Consider the following 16,990-nt stretch of genomic DNA (forward strand, 5'->3'; position numbering starts at 1 on the left):
ATTAATACAATACAGATACAGAACCTCATCTGTTAATCCCAGTGTGTTGTGAAGAAAATAGATTCTTCTATAGCCAAATTTCTGCATGATTTCCTGCTCCTCCTGACCTGTGTTCCTTTCCACCTCCCATTTGTACCAGGAAAGCTCATCTAAAGCAGAAAGCCTTGCACCGCTATGTGCTTATGTGAACAAAAACTGCATAAAGGGGTCGGACCAAATTATCCAGACTTTCTCCTGAAAATCTCAGCTGTTCATATATGAAAATGGCTCAAAACGTTGCCAGATCCATGCCTGTGTTACTCCCACTGGCTGTAAATTGGCTGGAAGATGTCATTTCAAGTAGCTGCATCTGTGTTAGCAGTTCTGGAGAAAGTAAAAAAGCAGTCTAATCTATCCACATTTAGAATTCATCTCACGTTTTGGCTTTAATTGGTGTCAATACCTCATATTATTTGAGTTATGTAGCAGATAAAAGTTACTTAGTTTATTGTTCACAGGTGTCACATTAGAAAATTAAACTGTCATTGGGGATGCAGTCAAAGACTGACATGCAGATATGATGTTTTTTTATGTATGTACTGAAACGCTCAGTGAAAATTGTACACTATTCATTATGCCTCTGCACACTTAGTTTGCTGTGGAGGACACATAACTGAGCGTCACTGTATTCTTCAGTCCTCCCTGGGACAATTTCAGCAAAGAGAAAGATTAACATGGGAGAGATGAGGTGAGGTAGTTTGGAGGAGGGAGAGAAAAGAGGAGGAGCTACCATCGACTGCAGCAGAAGAATGAGAGAGCGGGTGAAATGGGGAGGGCAAAGAGGAGATGAGGATCGGTGAGGAAGCTGGATGGAAAGAGAGAGAGAGGAGAGTAGGGGAGGGAAGCCAGCATCTGCTCACTGCAGAGCCTTTCATTGATAAAGTAACAGAGGTGTGAGGCACAGGACTGCAGCTGGACACATCACCCACTCTTCATCATGCACCCACACACACACTTCCTGAAGCTTCCTCAGAGCATTCACCTACAATGCACCTCGACTAACTGCACCACTAAGGACACGCACTTACACAGAGTTATCACACAGTGATATGATTTTATGGAGCCATGCAACAACAACATCACAGACTCGTCCTTCTCATCTCACCATCCTGGTTTTGGGAATGAAAGCTTAGTTTAGAGTAAAGGGACACCTGTAACTGAGGAGTAACTTGGTGCATCTAATCTGGGACCAGGCATTGGAGGAGTCTTCCTAAAAAAAAGGGCTGCAGTGGATTCAGAGGAACCAGCCAACACAGCAGCATAAAGGTACAGATGGATGCAGGCTGTGGTATTTTAAATGTTGCACTTAGCATGTAAATACACTCACACTTGCATGCATAAACTTCACACACACTTGAGAGTTCACTGAGTTGCTTTTAAAGTGTTGTGAGACTCCTGTAAACAAAGATGTTTACTCCTTACAGCAACAGGAGCTGCTGTCTTCCTCTTCCACCCCCTCCTCCCCCTTGCATCTATCTCTCAATTGTCATCTGTGCCTCTCTTACTGTCTGTTTTCTCCTATCTTCATCTCTATCCAAACACACTGGTGTTACAGTAATCCCACTGTAATTGCAGTGTCCTACCTCCCTCCCTCACATTTTGGTCCATATGCCTCCTCCACCTCCTCTTGCTCTCACTCTCGTTCATCCTCTTTTTACCACGCAGAAACATCTCTCCCATTTTCTGTCCCGTGCTCTTCTCTGCATCCTTCCCTCATGCCTTAAACAACTCTGTTGCTCTCACCGTAGCTCCTTGCCAGTCCATCCGTCACCCTGGGATCTACAGAGGCAAGCGGGGTGCCGGTGTCGGCCATGAAGCTGGTGAACGGGGGAGGAGGAGGTGGTGGTGGGGGAGGTGGAGGAGGAGGGGGAGAGAAAACTGCCTTCTCCTTTAAGAAGTGCTCAGCTTTCCAGTTTGTCAAGAGAAAGGTGAGTATGGGTGACACGCTCATGCATACATTTTCCACATTTTGGAGGCGGTTGAATTTTGCCCTTCCTACACTTGCGTCTAAGCTAGGAGGTGTCACAGTTGGAGGGCTCCCTTTCTCTTTGTGCCATAGATGATGTCATTGTGGAAGCTAAGCCACTATGATAACAAGCAAGATTCAGCTCCCTATGTGTCTGTGTTTATAGTGTGTGTAAGAGTATTTCTCTTTGCTTGTGTGTGCACTCCAAAACAGTTAGAAGTATGTAAATAATGATAAATGGCAAAGGCCAGTTTTTAAGATCTGCCTGCATTTCCAGAAATATGCTGCAGATTTGTCATAAAGATCATTTGTGTAGATATAATGGTTTGGATGAAATACTTTCTTAGCTTGGCTAATTACCAGCACTTTTTATTACCAAAAATACGATGCAAGGAATTAATAGACTGCAAACCTAAACTTGGAGCGTTAAGTTTAACTTTTCTGTGTTGCATACTTGACTACATGAGCTGCAGAGCATCAGGAATTTAATATAATTTCTTTTGCTCCCATTTCAGCCCTTCTTGTATTTTAACTATTTTACTTTTAATATGAGCATCAGCAGCCATATGTTGTCATGTTTAATGCCTTATTTATTTGTGTAATGGTCCACACAATGCTTTGATGGACTCATGGGATTTTAAATATTGGGAGAAGGGGAGGATTGGGTTGCACATTTCGAACAGAGTTTGTATCCTCCTTTGCTTTCTGCAAGTCCCCATTAATCAAAATCTCCACCAAGAGAGCAAAAACCTCCAAGTCAGCATCCCATAAACAGAAAATGTGATGTTTTGATAAAGATTTTGATTGTGAAATAAGGCAGGCATGCATGGTTCATTCAGCGACTGAGAATCTACAAATCTATTGCAAGCATGATTATTCTTGGATACTTGTTCAGTTTTCTTCCACCAGCTTGTCTTCCCATGGCACTAATGTGCATGTTGAATCCCAAGCTTAGCACCGCATAAGATGATTGACCCCCCAATATCAGAGCGTATGGTAGTGAAATGGATCTCCTCTGCTGTACTCTGGCTATGTAAAATTACATGGTGCTAAGCCCAAATACGTTTACAGGACACAAACCAGCATGGACTAATGTGGGAATGTCTCATTTAGGGAAAACATTTATAAAGAAAAAAGATGATAGCAAAAATGTCCTGTTATGTGTGATGCAGCACTCACAGTCTTACCGGCCATGCTTTTTTTATGCTTGTAATTCTTGCGAGATCAAGAGTCAATTTAACAACCTCATCACATCACCTTCTGACAATAACAAAAAGATCTGGATTCATACAAAACTGAATTATTCTTCTACCACATCAAGATCACAAAAACATAAAGTTCCCCAAAAATGAGTGCAAAGTTGACACCTCATTAACCAGCATTTATTTAATTGTAAATGTAATTATTATGTAGTTTTTGTGTAGTTCTGTATGACTTACTTCCTAAAGATCTTTGTTCATTATACAAGTCAGAAACAATATACTTTTACCCATAAACATGAGTGTTTCTTGTTCCAAGAGTTTAATATGCTGTTGAGGAGATAAGGAAATTAGTGTTTTTAGATTATGTAGATTTAAACAACAATGTATGCTTTGGAGAAAGAATGAAGAGCTTGGGGAATGTGGTGACATTTGACAATTTAATTGCCAACTGTTTTTTTTGGCATTGTATTAAACAAAATATGTATTAATCATTTAGAAATCAGTAGAGTATCTGATAATAAACTGATGCCCTTAACAAATTTTATTAGAAGTTAATTAGAATTAAATAAAAAAATATATATATTCATATTATATTTAGCCTAATACTTGACATCTGTGTTGTTGATTAACTGAAACATAAATTAAAATGACATCAGCTGGCATGACCAGAGGTTTGTTTGATTGGTGAGCCACTGTATGCTGTAATCACACCGAGCTTGACAAACTGCTCAACTTCTGCATCTCTAAAGCTGAATAATTTACTGCTGATTTACATAAGATCAAAGTAGAACACAGAGCAACATGACTGCAAGCCATAACAGGAAGGAAATGACTATCATTACTTCAAACTTGTGGAAGAGGAGAGAACTGATGGATTCACTCAGTAACACTGTTCTGCTCTGGGAATGCACAACAATATCTTTTCTATTACCTAAAATATTTCACAAATTAATGCAAATGATAAATTTGGTGTTTTGAACTTGTCAAAATTTTAGCCTCAGGATCCAAACATGTCACAGGGAAACAAAAATAATCACTTTTGCTCTTGATTAATATTTGTTGGCTTCAGGTTGCTGAATGCTGTTTTGTGTAGCAGTTGGGGCCTCTTATCTTTTTTTTTTGTCTTGTGAGTGGGTTGGTCTCAGATGGTGTACATTATGGTGCCAGACTGTGTTAATATAACCAGAATGTCAGCTGTTTGAAAAAAGATTTCTGAAACAAAACATGCAATGAGGATTGTCTGATAGCAGTTTATATCACTATTGTGCTGAACCCCGCCACAACTATTCAGTTGTTTTAGAAGTTACTGGACTAGAGCTCGTGTGACCATGCGAGACATCATCATGTCATCTATCTAATTCAAAGCAAACGTATTATTATTATTATAAGATATACAATGACTTGCAATAAAACACCTTTCTCTGACTTTATTGTGAATGAATGAATGAATGAATGAATGAATGAATGAATGCTTTAAAAAAGGAAAACTCCCCCAAGCAATATTTATATTTATATTATGAAGATAGTGACCAATCATTATTCTTCTAACAAAAACAGAAATAAACAAATCAAAACATAATTGCTGGCCAGCAAAAAGAAAATAATTCAAATGTCTCCACATGAGTCCACACCACCTCTCAGGAAAATATTGCAGTAGCAGCAGGTGGTTTGAGGCTACGACTGTAAAAATGAAGCATTTAGCTCATGCGTCATGTGTCCAGACTGACCGAAATAAGGGACTTGCTTATCAGTGTTGTAACACCCAAATGAACATAGCATAGCGCATGAAAGCGACATCGTAACAGCATGCAATTAGCAAAATAAACACTGGGTTACAATGAAAGGCATATAACTATTAGTTTCTGTCTACACTGTATCAGTATTCTGGTTTTCGCTCTGCTCCATGCTCACTAGAATAAAAGCCCAGAAGCTTCCAGACATTCAGCAGCACACAGCCCAGAATCAGAAAAATGCCTGCTGCTCTTCTGAGTGTATTTGTCTCTTTAACTGTATCTAAACAAGCCTAACCAGAAAATGAGGAGAGCATAATTCCAGTCAGATGTCCATATCATACAAATCAGGAAAGGAAATGATGGGAGGAAATACAAAATAAAAAATGCTATCAAGTGTGTATTCATTTGCCTACGTACTACACTGTACTACACACTTGAGCAGATGCACACGAACAAACACTTCGAAAAGATGATGTAATGTTGAGCTTTTTCTGGATTTTATTTTTCTTTCAAAGTGAGGAAAAAAGAAAATGATTATGTAAAGACTGCATCACTGTTTCCTTTGGTTTTTGTGCCTGAGAATTTGGTAGATTCAGATGTCACTTATGTTCAATTTTATCATCAACTTGAGATCTCAAACAGGAGGTATGACAGAAAACCTTTTATCTATGACGTATGGCTAAAGCATTTCTCTCTGCTTTGAATCTCATGAAGAACATCAAAGGAAAAAGCAATCCAATTAGATTTAACATCAATCACATGTTCACGTCTGCATGAAGAAGCTTGTTTTTAGCACTGTTTTTATTCAAGGTGTGGGTTGTTTTTGGACATGTGCAACACCTGCAGTGTTAGCTTGTTTTTGTGTTGACCTCGGAGTCTTTTTCCAGGTTTGTTTTCCTTAGACTCAACACGACTTGACATGTTATCTAGCTACCCTTCGAATTTGGCATTGAATCTCAGTATCTATTTCTATGTGTGTGTGGGTCCCAGCTGTCTGGACTTGCCTGGTCACACAGGCTACAGCCCCATGGTGTGTGTTTACTGAATGTTTCACACAAGCAGCCGGATGAGCTTTCTCAAGCCCTCTCACGAAAATTCAGCTTCTTCTCTCTTCCTCTTCCTCTCTTGCCAGCTCATTTTTAATCTGTTTTTTTTTTTTTTTTATGGTTTCTTGTCCATTTTTGCCAAATCTTTTATTTGTTTTGTTTCCCTGAAAGCACACACACACACACTCACCCACACACTTGGTTTTATGGTTTGTGACAGTGGTTTTCTGGAAAGGCTTAGTCACTGCAGAAGTGTTATGAGTACAGTGGTGCTTGCATGCTCCAACTTGTGCCTGTTTTGGTGATATAACAGTTACACACAGTGTTTAACTCAATGCTGACAACATATGTTTGCAGAATGTGAACATCCATTAGTGTCACGATCACAGACTTTCTTCCTTTAATCATCCATTAGGGTGCCATAAGCAATGTATTTGTGGCATTAGCATGCAGCAGGTGTGTGTGTGTGTGTGTGTGTGTGTGTCTGTGTCCAATGCATCCATGTCATTTAGCAGGAGTTCTCCTTTAGTGGCAGAGCAAAGATGCAATCTGTGCCTCTTTCAAGTGTTTGTGTGTCACTCTTTAACTGACATGTAATCTGGGAGAGCATGACAAACTCTTTTTTTTCTCTAATCAAACACTGCAGCTGCCTGACAGTGTGAGTACACCGTATTTGTGAATGTGTGTATGTGCAGCTTTGATTAGAAAAAAAGGAGAAATGAGATAAAATTAACTTTTGTCCTCAAAGTAATATATTCTCTCTTGTGCAGGTGAGAAGATGGATGAGGAACCCCAAGGTGAGCGTGGAGAAAGCCCAGGGGAAAGGTCACCTTTATCCTTGTCCAAAGTGTCCACTGACTAATGACTTGTGGTACTCACACTTCCCCTCACCTTATGGCTGTTGTCACTACACGGGCCTGCAAGGTGCCCAGTATTACCATCAGGAGCCATGCTCACCTTGCACTGCAAGTGGGCAAACCAGCGGGCATGAGAAAAGCAAAGGCTGTAAGGTAATGGGATGAACAAATAGGGGGGAATCTGTATGTGTTTCTGTATGTCCATGTTTGCCTTTGCATTACTCATTCATGATGTCACATCCTGTGAAACAAAATACCACACCTTCCTGTTTGAATTTTAAATTTCAGCTTGAGAAGCTACCTAATTGTTCAAGGTCAGAAGACTTCAAATTTGCATTCGGCTTCCTGATATCTTCAATCATTTTTCAAAAGTCACAATCACAACATATATTTTACACAGATTTTCATCTTTAGAGACGCTGGTTTCAACAGTGATGCCACTGATGCTTGGTTTTTAATCTTACTTTGATTTTTACATTAATACCATAGTCCCATTTATCAAACAGAAATTATACAGCAAAGTGTGAACAAATATATCAGACAAGAACATACTAAATTATAAAATTAGAACTCACAAGTAAATTGAGGCAGGATTAAAATAAAGTTGGAGTAAATATTTGTAGCTTATGCAATGCATGCTTGCAACTAAGTTTATTGTTTGTCCTTGAGTTTTCAAAATCTTTTAGTAATGTTGCATTTTTTGCAAATCTAGGAATGATAAAAAATAAACCCCAAGCCACAATCACACAGAAAATCATTTATTTTCTGTATAGAATATATATACAAATATATACAAATTGTTTATAGGAATGCCTCACTAAATAAACATGCAGAATGTCTGTTAAATGCAGCAATAATGTAACAATCAAAATCTATCTGTGCTTATACAATATGCACACCCTAGATTGCAGATTTTTGTATGTCTGAAGAAATTTAAAAAAAGGTCAATTTCAGTAGTACATGAAGTGTTAGTAGTAAAAATGTAGCCTGTTTTATTATCAGCACCTTGCAAAGGGACAGGCTGCCCACTCAGCTGCTGTCCTCACACCACAAATGTCCCCCTCTGGTCTGCAGGTGGAAGTGTGTTTGCTATTCCCTCCTTTACTTGAATAATTTGATATCCATCTGTTTTCCAATTTGCACATTCAAGGAAGTCAGAAAAGCAATCAGTGCTGAAAGGATTGTAGACTTTGTTGTGTTCCTCTGTCTTCTCTCTTTAAGCTCCATCACGACTGGTGTTATGTAACGTAAACACAAAGGCGACAAAAGACTGAGGTGTGTTACAAAGTGCTCCATGTAGCTGCACACTACTGGAGGGTGTTTCATTACATCCAGCAGAGACCATGAACGCTGCATTGTCAATTGAAAACAGGCATCGGTTGGAAGTTCAGCTGTCAACATTGCCCAAACATCCACACACACATACACGTTGCGATATCGTTGTTCCAGATATCCAGGGTTATTGGCTTTTCAATCTCAACAGCTATCCCATTGTGTATCAATCATTGCACCTAACAGCTGCTCTGTGTGTTTTTCCAGTCCCCTGACCACCGGGAGGAATGAGTAATCAAAACTGCAGTATGGCTGAGCCACTACGTCTTTCTTTGAATATCAGTGTGTGCAGTGAGAAGTAGTGTTAAGATGTATAAGGGAAAAAATAAGAGAGGACCATAGATCCATTATCTTTCCTGCAGCTCTTTCCTTTTTTATGCCATTTCATTGACCTGGTTTTTGGAGGTTCCTTTGCTTCACTCGCTGGACATCAATTCCACTTTTTGCCCTCCAAGCTGATATAAGTGTCAGTTGTTTCATTGATGTATCTCAGAGGACATAGCTGGTGTGTGTGTAGACGTAATGGGTGTAGCATTGAAGTGAGAATATGCTGGTGGGAGGTGGGGTCAAAGAGGAGGGGGCTCGGCACTGAGTCATTTTCACTGCAGAGTGTAAGACTTGCAATGTGTGCATGTGTGAAATCAGTGGTGTACATAGTTGACCTGGAACAGCTATTCATAGCTCATATGCGGTCTTGTGTGTGTCTATTTTTTTTATCTAAGGCTTGATTAATGATTGACAGCATACAAACCTCATACAGTAGCAGCTAGACATTGTAATATGGACCTGCACTTTCCCTGCAATGTTGCTTCACAACGAAAAAAATCCAGCGTACTTGCTCCAAACATGGCATCTTTGCAAGCTCTGTCCAAACACTGCCCAACGCAACATGCTTGCAGAGGACAGTGCTAGTTTGCCAACTGGAACAGCCAAAGTAACACTTTGCTCAAAAGTCAAAATTACTGCTCTGCTTGGATAAAGCCCACCCACGATCTGACTTAAAAGCAATTGAGCAAGGATTCATTGTGAAATTTCTCAGTCCATCAAAATCGGCTGAATCAGTCAATTGTCTTGGACACGAGAATCACACAAGAAGGCTGCTGTTGCATTTTAATTAAAGTGTGAATTAACAAGACAGCAGATGACACAGTGTTAGATCACTCTTGAGTGTGCATAGACAGAAGCTGGGCATATTTCTCATTAAAAAGGTCACAACATTAGATTTTTGCTGCATGAATAACTGTTGCAGAAGGGATTTATGATAATGATATTATTATATCAATGGAAAATGTGATTGCCAACAGAAGAATTCCTCCATGTTTTTTTCCCCCCTTTTTGCCTGTTTTTGGCAACTGTATTCAAAGTAGGAAAAATTATCTTTAGAAAGTTTTTAATGAAAAATAATCTGCTGTCAGTAGTGTTTTTTTTATTTTATAAGCTACATTTATATATTTTAATATCTTGATTATTTTCAGTACCTTTTCTTTTTACTATTAACTATTTCGCCTTAGCTGCCCCTTGTTAAGTATTAATATTAAGCTTTTGTTCTGTGTCTTGTGCTGCAAGAGGAAGCTTCTGAATTTGTTGAACAGCATTTGGCAGTGAATTGCTGTGGTTGTTTCTTGCCAGAGAACCTGCATCTGACCTAAGGTTAAAGTTTCCATAAAACAAAAAGAGGAAAAAAAAAAATTAAATAAAAACTCTGCAATATCTTGAATTAAAATATTAACTTTTATCTTACACATTTGTGATCTTCCTTTTCCAATTAAGTCCTCCCTGACAGATTGCCCACCTCCACCTCCTCCCTCTCCTCATTAAAAATCCATCACAGTGCCCTTTTTTTTTCTAATTGTAAAGCATCAGCACCATTAAAAATGCAGGTAGCTTAGCCTTGACCCAGTGCTCTTGCATAGCCTTCACCCTGCTGCTACTTTTGATGAATCTATCTGTGCATAAGATAAATATAGAGTTAACTTTATGATGCTGATTTTATTATCATATGAAATCAGTGCAATAAAGTTATAGCCCTGAATGGTCCTCTGCGGGTTTAATGACTGCTGGGAAAATAAAGGAGTAATGGTTTGCTGTGAGCAAATAGAAGAATTGATGATAAAAAAAGGGGGGGTGGGGGGCAAAAAATAGCTTAATGGCTGGACAGAACACAAAAACTAGAGTTGAGGGGAGAGATATATTAACAGAGGAAACATCAGTGATAGAAAGAGATGAGAAGAGCTGAGAGGACAGTTTTATTAGAGGATAGAAGATGAGGTCAGGCCATCTGCCCCAACACTGCTTGAGCATGAACAGGATCAAAAGCATAAATCCTTCTGGTAAGGACATCCTGTAGTGTCCCATATACACACTAACAGACTCAAAAACTAATACAAGTGCAGCCATTCCAGTAATCTATTTCATCAAGCCTGAACTGTATTTGTTGAAGTCTTAATCAGCAGGAAATTTTGCTGACAGCTGCTTGTCCTTGCATGTTATCTTTGCTTTGTATGATTTCATTGCTTTTCTAGGATTTTAAAGTTCAGTAATGTATTACCATTACCTGAGCTGAAATGCTCTATTAACATCTTAAAGAAATTCCCCATGAATAATGCAGAAACAATACATATGTGTAAATAAAATACAATGAATGCTCAGATACACTATCATTTCTATAAAACTTCTCTCTTCCTTCAAGGATGAACATAACAGTAATGTACATGCTATTGATGAGTTTATGTGGATTGTGTGTTCTTTGTATTTAATCTACCCACAGTTATTGTTGTTGTCTTATTTATAGGAGATTTCTAGACTTACTGGATTGTCAGGTGAGTTCTTGAAACTGAAGGTGCTTTTCTTAGAAAAGAATATTGCTTTATTAATCCTTGTTAATGTATATTAATAACTAGTGATTAAAATAAAATAAATTAGGGAAAAAAACAACATGAATAAGCAGTAATTACAAATGAAATTGTAGAAAGTCACTGCATGTGAACACTATTGATCTTCATTACAAATCAATTGCAGCAGAGTGGAAGAAGCCTCTGACTGAAGATACTGTTAGATTACTACTTTGTGTAATAGTTCTGCCATGCCCAATCCATTATAATTCACCATTACCATTATTATTTTTTATTTTAATGTTTTTATTGACATTTCTGATGCTTTAAACACTCGCACTGAGTGTGAAAAATACATTAGTTAAAACAAAAATTAAAAAATAAACTAGTAAATAAGTAAATAAATCAATTAATACGTTTAACAAGTTATTATTTAATTAGCCCAATAATTATTATTGCATTAACACTGTTTTAGTTCAGGAAATCTAATAAAGGTCTCCAGACATTTTAAAACTCCACTGCCTTTCTTTTGACCATATAGGTTAATTTCTCTAAAGTGATGGTGGTTCCATTTTTCTTCGTGTTAATTGAACAATTCTTTTTGTCTGTAAAAGTCCAAAATCAATCAATATCAAAGAGGAAAGGTTTTTTTTGAGCAGATGCCCAGTAGACAGGGTTTTGCATCGGGTGTCAACTGTACCCCAACAACATCCAAAATTATGCCCAGTACCATCTTCCAGTATTTTTGGAGATGGGGTAGTCAGTTAAACAAACATCAGGGGACTATTGATTCAGCTTTCAGGTGTAATCTAAGTTGTCATTAACCACTTGAATTCATCAGTCTCAGTCTTGTGTTACCTAATTGTTTCTGAGCTTGTAAACATGCAGTTTCCCACTCATCCTGTTGTATGTGTTCCTGTTAATCAGTTTTCCCTGCCTCTAATTATTATCATTAATATTCTTAATAGTAGCAGTGATAGCGTCATGTGTCCACATGTCTCAGCAGATTTCTAGAACTTTGTTGACAACTGACATTAGAGATAATGATGCAAGTTGTAGTGAACTGGCCTAATTATAACTAATCAGGTCATGGTGTTACTCATCAAGTTTACTTGGTATGGGTCCTGACCCACTCTGGTTCCATTTGTCTTTACTGTCCAAAAGTCAGTCAGGCAGGAGAAAGTAAGGAAGGAAAGTAGGAAGTGAAGCAGGGAAGAAGAGGCTAAAGAAATCCAGAGCGATAGGATCTCCAAGAGGCACAGTGAGTTTTATCTGCTCCCATGCATCCCCGTGAGGTGGGGTTGACTACTGAGTCAGTCTCAGTTAAAAGTAGAAGTACAAAAATAGAGGACAATCAACGGAACCCTATTCTGAAATTTGTTTGTGTAAAGTATGATCTGTCATCTGTCAATGAAATAAGCTAATTTTGTTAATGCTAGGTTAGGGTCAGCTGGATCATTCTATACCTTTTTACTCACAGACAAAAAGCTCAAATGGACAGTGGGTCATCCCCATTTAAAATCACATGTGTCATGGGTAAGTTGGCCGCAGTGTTTTGTTCTCTACTGTGAGAAACCAGGAGCTGATCTATGACAAATCCACCTCTTCTGTTCTCCTTTAGCACTGACAAAGCCTCACCACTAATCCACTGATGCTAAAGCTTTTTGTATGAGTCAGTGATTGAGACCATGGAGGCAACAATGCCTGGCTGAATTCATTCTAAGATCCTTTTGAGAGAACATAAACCAATCACAAGTACAAACACAGTGTACTATGATAACACTTCAACAAGTAAAAATGTGCCAACCTTAGACCTACCTACTTACTGTAAACAATTTCTCAGAAAAAAAAAAAGAAAAAGGTTCTCCAGCTGTAACGGCGTGTAACATTTTCTTTGTCAAGTGTGAACTTCAGACTTTGGCTCTTGACGTAGTCTCATCCAAGAAGTGGCTTTAAACTGAAAAACACTTCTTGATGGAGGTAATGATTGATGACTTGGGTGTCACATTAAAGATTGTACAGCTTTATTAGTAACCATTTACTTGCATGCCACTGACGTTTTCCAGGCAATGACATGAACTCTGTACTACAGCAATCTCCCAGCTGGATAAAAACCTTAAAGTGCTGCAGATTCAGCTGAATATTAAAGAAACTCCCTAACTTAGTTTTATTTGAATAAATCCAGTTAAATAACAAAAACAAATACATGAATAATTTTTTAAAGTGTATATAGTGACTAAATACTACAAATAAAATATTACAGTGCTATAGGTTTATGTTACTACTGTGGGTGTACCTGATGAACTTCTACTCGTGTCCTGGCCAGTTTCTCTCTTCCCCTGCCAGTCAGGTTACACATCTTTGCAAACACTGCAGCTGAATTTCAGCTTTAGCTGCATTCACCATGAATTGAATTACTGTCAAAAAGGTTTTAGCAAGCCCTGGGAGTAAGAATTACGATGAATTCCCCACAAGGTCCAATTATATTTGCTATAAAGCGTTACACTGAGAACACTTGGAGCCAAAATCCCCTTTTTCAGGTTGTTGGCTCCTCATGCATACTGTATCAATACCGGGGAGAAATGTGTCTTATTCCGAACTTCAATTTGTATTCCTTTGAATAGTTCATCTAATTGACTGAGAACTTTCTTTTTGCCTTGTTAAGTACCTCAGCACATATTCACATTCAGCTCACACATATGCCAAATGTCAGACCTTACTGAGTCGTTCAAATTCTTTGCTTAGTAATGAAACTGGTAAGGTGCCAACATAGCAATTTTTTTAAACTAGCTTGGCAATACCTTAACTAATCAGCTGGTTATCCTCTAAGTAGAATTACCCCATTTATCATTTAAAGCCTTTATGCTTTTCTTCATTATCATCCATTTATGTATATATTGTTATTTTTTCCCCAAATAAAAATGCTGAAGTTTCATTTAAAATGAGGGAACTCTCAGAGAGCTTGAAAGGTACTCTGTAGCTAAAAAACATAAAAATAAACCTAGCAATGGAATCTCCCAATCCCTTGCTTTTCTTTTGCACTATAGCCTAATACTGTGGCAGTAGATTTGGAAGTGGTTTGAGCAATAAAGTTGGAGTTGCTTTGCATAATCTCTCATCTTTGCAGTAGACAAACATACACTTTCTAAAGGGCACAGAGCATTTGTTTCTGGTGCAACTGCAGTATTATAGAGATAGGCCTTTTCTTTTCTGTGTGAAAGTACAAAATATCTTCACTGAAGTTTCCTGGACTTGTCAGATATGAGGGGACAGTTGAATTACTCTTGTTTCACCCTCACTTAATTTTAAGAAACTGGGGGATGCCGAGGAAGAAAACATGAGAAGTTTCTATCCTCAGTAATCTGTTAGATTTGATGAGATGAGCAATACATTTCAGACACAAGAGGGGAGATCCACACCTGCATGGCTGCATGTCATTTGGTTAAAAAGTATTTTTTCAAAAGTTTAATTTATTATGATGCTTATAGAATTCAAAGAGAAAGGATGAAAGTTATAAATTTGTAGATGCTGCTGACAATGATGTTTAGTAGATAAACTAGCCATATAAACCAGAAAAAGAATAAAGGCGGATGCATAAAGAACGTGATAATGCAAAGATTAAAATACGAGATGTATTCCAGGAACAATTATTTGAAACAATAACAGCCTTTTAATGTTTCTTAAAGTCTTTCAGAAGGTTCCTGCCCACTTCTGATTATAATTCATGAGTCAGGTATCATAGCTAAGCCACTTTAAATCTGTCCATATTTTCCTTGCTGGAAGACCCAGGATCTTTATAATGATCTTATTGATCATATCTTTGTTACATTCTGTACCTCCAATACCAAAGGCAGCAAATCAGTCTTGCAGCATGATTGCACCTCCACCATGTTTTACTATAGTCTCTCCTTATGTGCTTCATTTAATCACCTTTAAACAAACTAATGCATAGCATTTCTGAGGAGCTCCACTGTGATTTCCTTTGTACCAAGACAGTAAAACACTTTAATGTCATCTAAAAGTGTTGAAATGGAAACTTCAAAATGTTCAGTAATTTACTTTTAGCCTTGGAGGAGTAGTAACACTCTTATAGCTTTGCTTTTTTGAAAAGCAAAAGGAGACAATCTGCCATTTAATGTAGTCAATGTGAAAACCAAATATTCAACACTGCAAGAGTTTAACATAATTATATTTCTTTTAATTATTTCATTGTAATAAGGTCTTTCGTGTGGTGTTGTTCATAAATTGCACATAAAATGTTTTAGGTTTTAGGTTTAGCCATTTAAATAATTTGCATTTATTTGAGAGGATATTCAAAATAATGTACAAAAATAAGTAATTTACTGAGTAAAATTCCATATCTGTTCAGTTCTTCTCCCTCAACCTACATCCCTTCCCTCTTCTTTTCTTATTGCTGAAAATAAGGGGAGTACCCTCCCTCACAAGTTTCATTGTGGGGGACTTTGGAAATTATAGTTGGCCTAATCTACCCTGAGAGCCCAGCTAATCCCACCTTCCATCTTGATGTTCCAGAACCAAAACTGCTGCCCCAAAGAGGCTCAGCAATCCCCTTCTTATCCAGTGTAGCTTTTGTTTTTCGCGCTCTCATACTTGTCTTTGCTGAAATTGCTTTGTGGGCTTTGAGTTTATGGCACACACTCAACAGCTGAGCATAAAATTGACCTAATCTGCTTCCATGTGGATTTATTGCCGGGAAATATGCTGCTGTGGTTGTTCAACACAACGATTTCATTTTGGTATATTTTAAAAGCTTTGCTCACTTTCAGTGTACATCAGTGTGAAAGGGTAAAGTATGAAGTTGCTAAATCTTGAGATCTGTGAGCTCAATGACATACTAAGAATACCCATTTATAACTGAATTATCTTTTCTTTTCTTCCTCTGGTGTTACCACAAGGAAGACATTTATGGTTTTGAGTGTCTTCACTTTAATGGTGGGCTGTTCCCAATCTGAATTGCGGCTTATAGTATGCTGACATGAGCATTTAGGTCAATGCACTGCAGTGACTCATAGGGTGACAGCATGTGTGAACTTATGGTCCTGTTAATATGCACTTTTCACAAATATCTGTGTACTAAATGTCCTGTTTTATTAGGCAATGAAAAGCTGGCATCAAGCATCTTCTGTCGAATGAAGGACACAAAACCTCATTGCCAGCTTTAAATATCTAGAAGAAGATGAGCCTTGTATGTGGGTTTTAAGTCAGCTTCTCAGGTTTTTTTTTTTTTCCTGCTTATTCACTGATTTTAATGAGCCATTACAGAAATATTTAAGCTAATGTGATTTTCCCAGAGTGACAAAAAGAAAGACTTAAAAGAAAGGGAGATAAGTTGTATAAGAAAGTCGGGGAGAGGGCAGCTTTATAACTTCCCAGAAAATGTGCATGTGTTAAAGCGCAGTGAATGTCTATGAATATTAATGATGTTGCCAGGAAGTCAGAGTTCAGAGATCTTGTCAAAGCACTCCTAGAGATTGAAAGATAAAAGAATTAGTACAACCACACTGGATGAAAATGGGTGCATGCTCCATTTCAGCTTAGGGTCAATACTCTAATCTTGAAATCCCAAACTTGCTCCTTTGTCTGCTTCTCTGCTCAACCGTGACGCTACAGCTTTTTCTGGCTTGTTTTTGTATCGCTAGGACTTAATCTCCCATGGAATACACCACACACTTGCAGCTCTATTCCATTCAGACTGATCTGAATCATAATTCTTCCCCTTTTTACCATTTGGATCAAAATTTTTCCCAACCTTCACTCATTTTAAGACCTTTTCTAGGAACAGACAGGAGGGAGGGAATAGAAAGAGCACTGACCTTGGCATTAGTGAGAAAGCCTTATCTCTGACAGAAAATGGCTTTGCTTATGTAAGACTGTCTCACATTCTCTTTGTATCTTTTTATCTTTCAAACATATATTTCCTTGTTTTCATATTTCGCACCTTATGCCTGTCAGAAGAGGACTGA

The 16,990-nt window shown here is 38.0% G+C and overlaps 1 protein-coding gene across 1 annotated transcript in view; it reads left to right on the forward strand.

The window, feature by feature from the left end:
- The first annotated feature begins 878 nt into the window (after window positions 1–878).
- Window positions 879–16,990, forward strand: part of sgk1 (serum/glucocorticoid regulated kinase 1) — a 34,490-nt gene continuing 18,378 nt past the window's right edge. The window contains exons 1-3 of the mRNA XM_041975386.1: window positions 879–1,305; window positions 1,788–1,967; window positions 6,757–6,996. Coding sequence (XP_041831320.1) covers window positions 1,851–1,967; window positions 6,757–6,996 — 357 coding nt within the window. The 5' untranslated portion in view covers window positions 879–1,305; window positions 1,788–1,850. The remainder of the gene's footprint in view (window positions 1,306–1,787; window positions 1,968–6,756; window positions 6,997–16,990) is intronic.

The sequence above is a fragment of the Melanotaenia boesemani genome, chromosome 22, assembly GCF_017639745.1.
Source record: "Melanotaenia boesemani isolate fMelBoe1 chromosome 22, fMelBoe1.pri, whole genome shotgun sequence".
In the NCBI taxonomy this organism is placed as follows: domain Eukaryota; kingdom Metazoa; phylum Chordata; class Actinopteri; order Atheriniformes; family Melanotaeniidae; genus Melanotaenia; species Melanotaenia boesemani.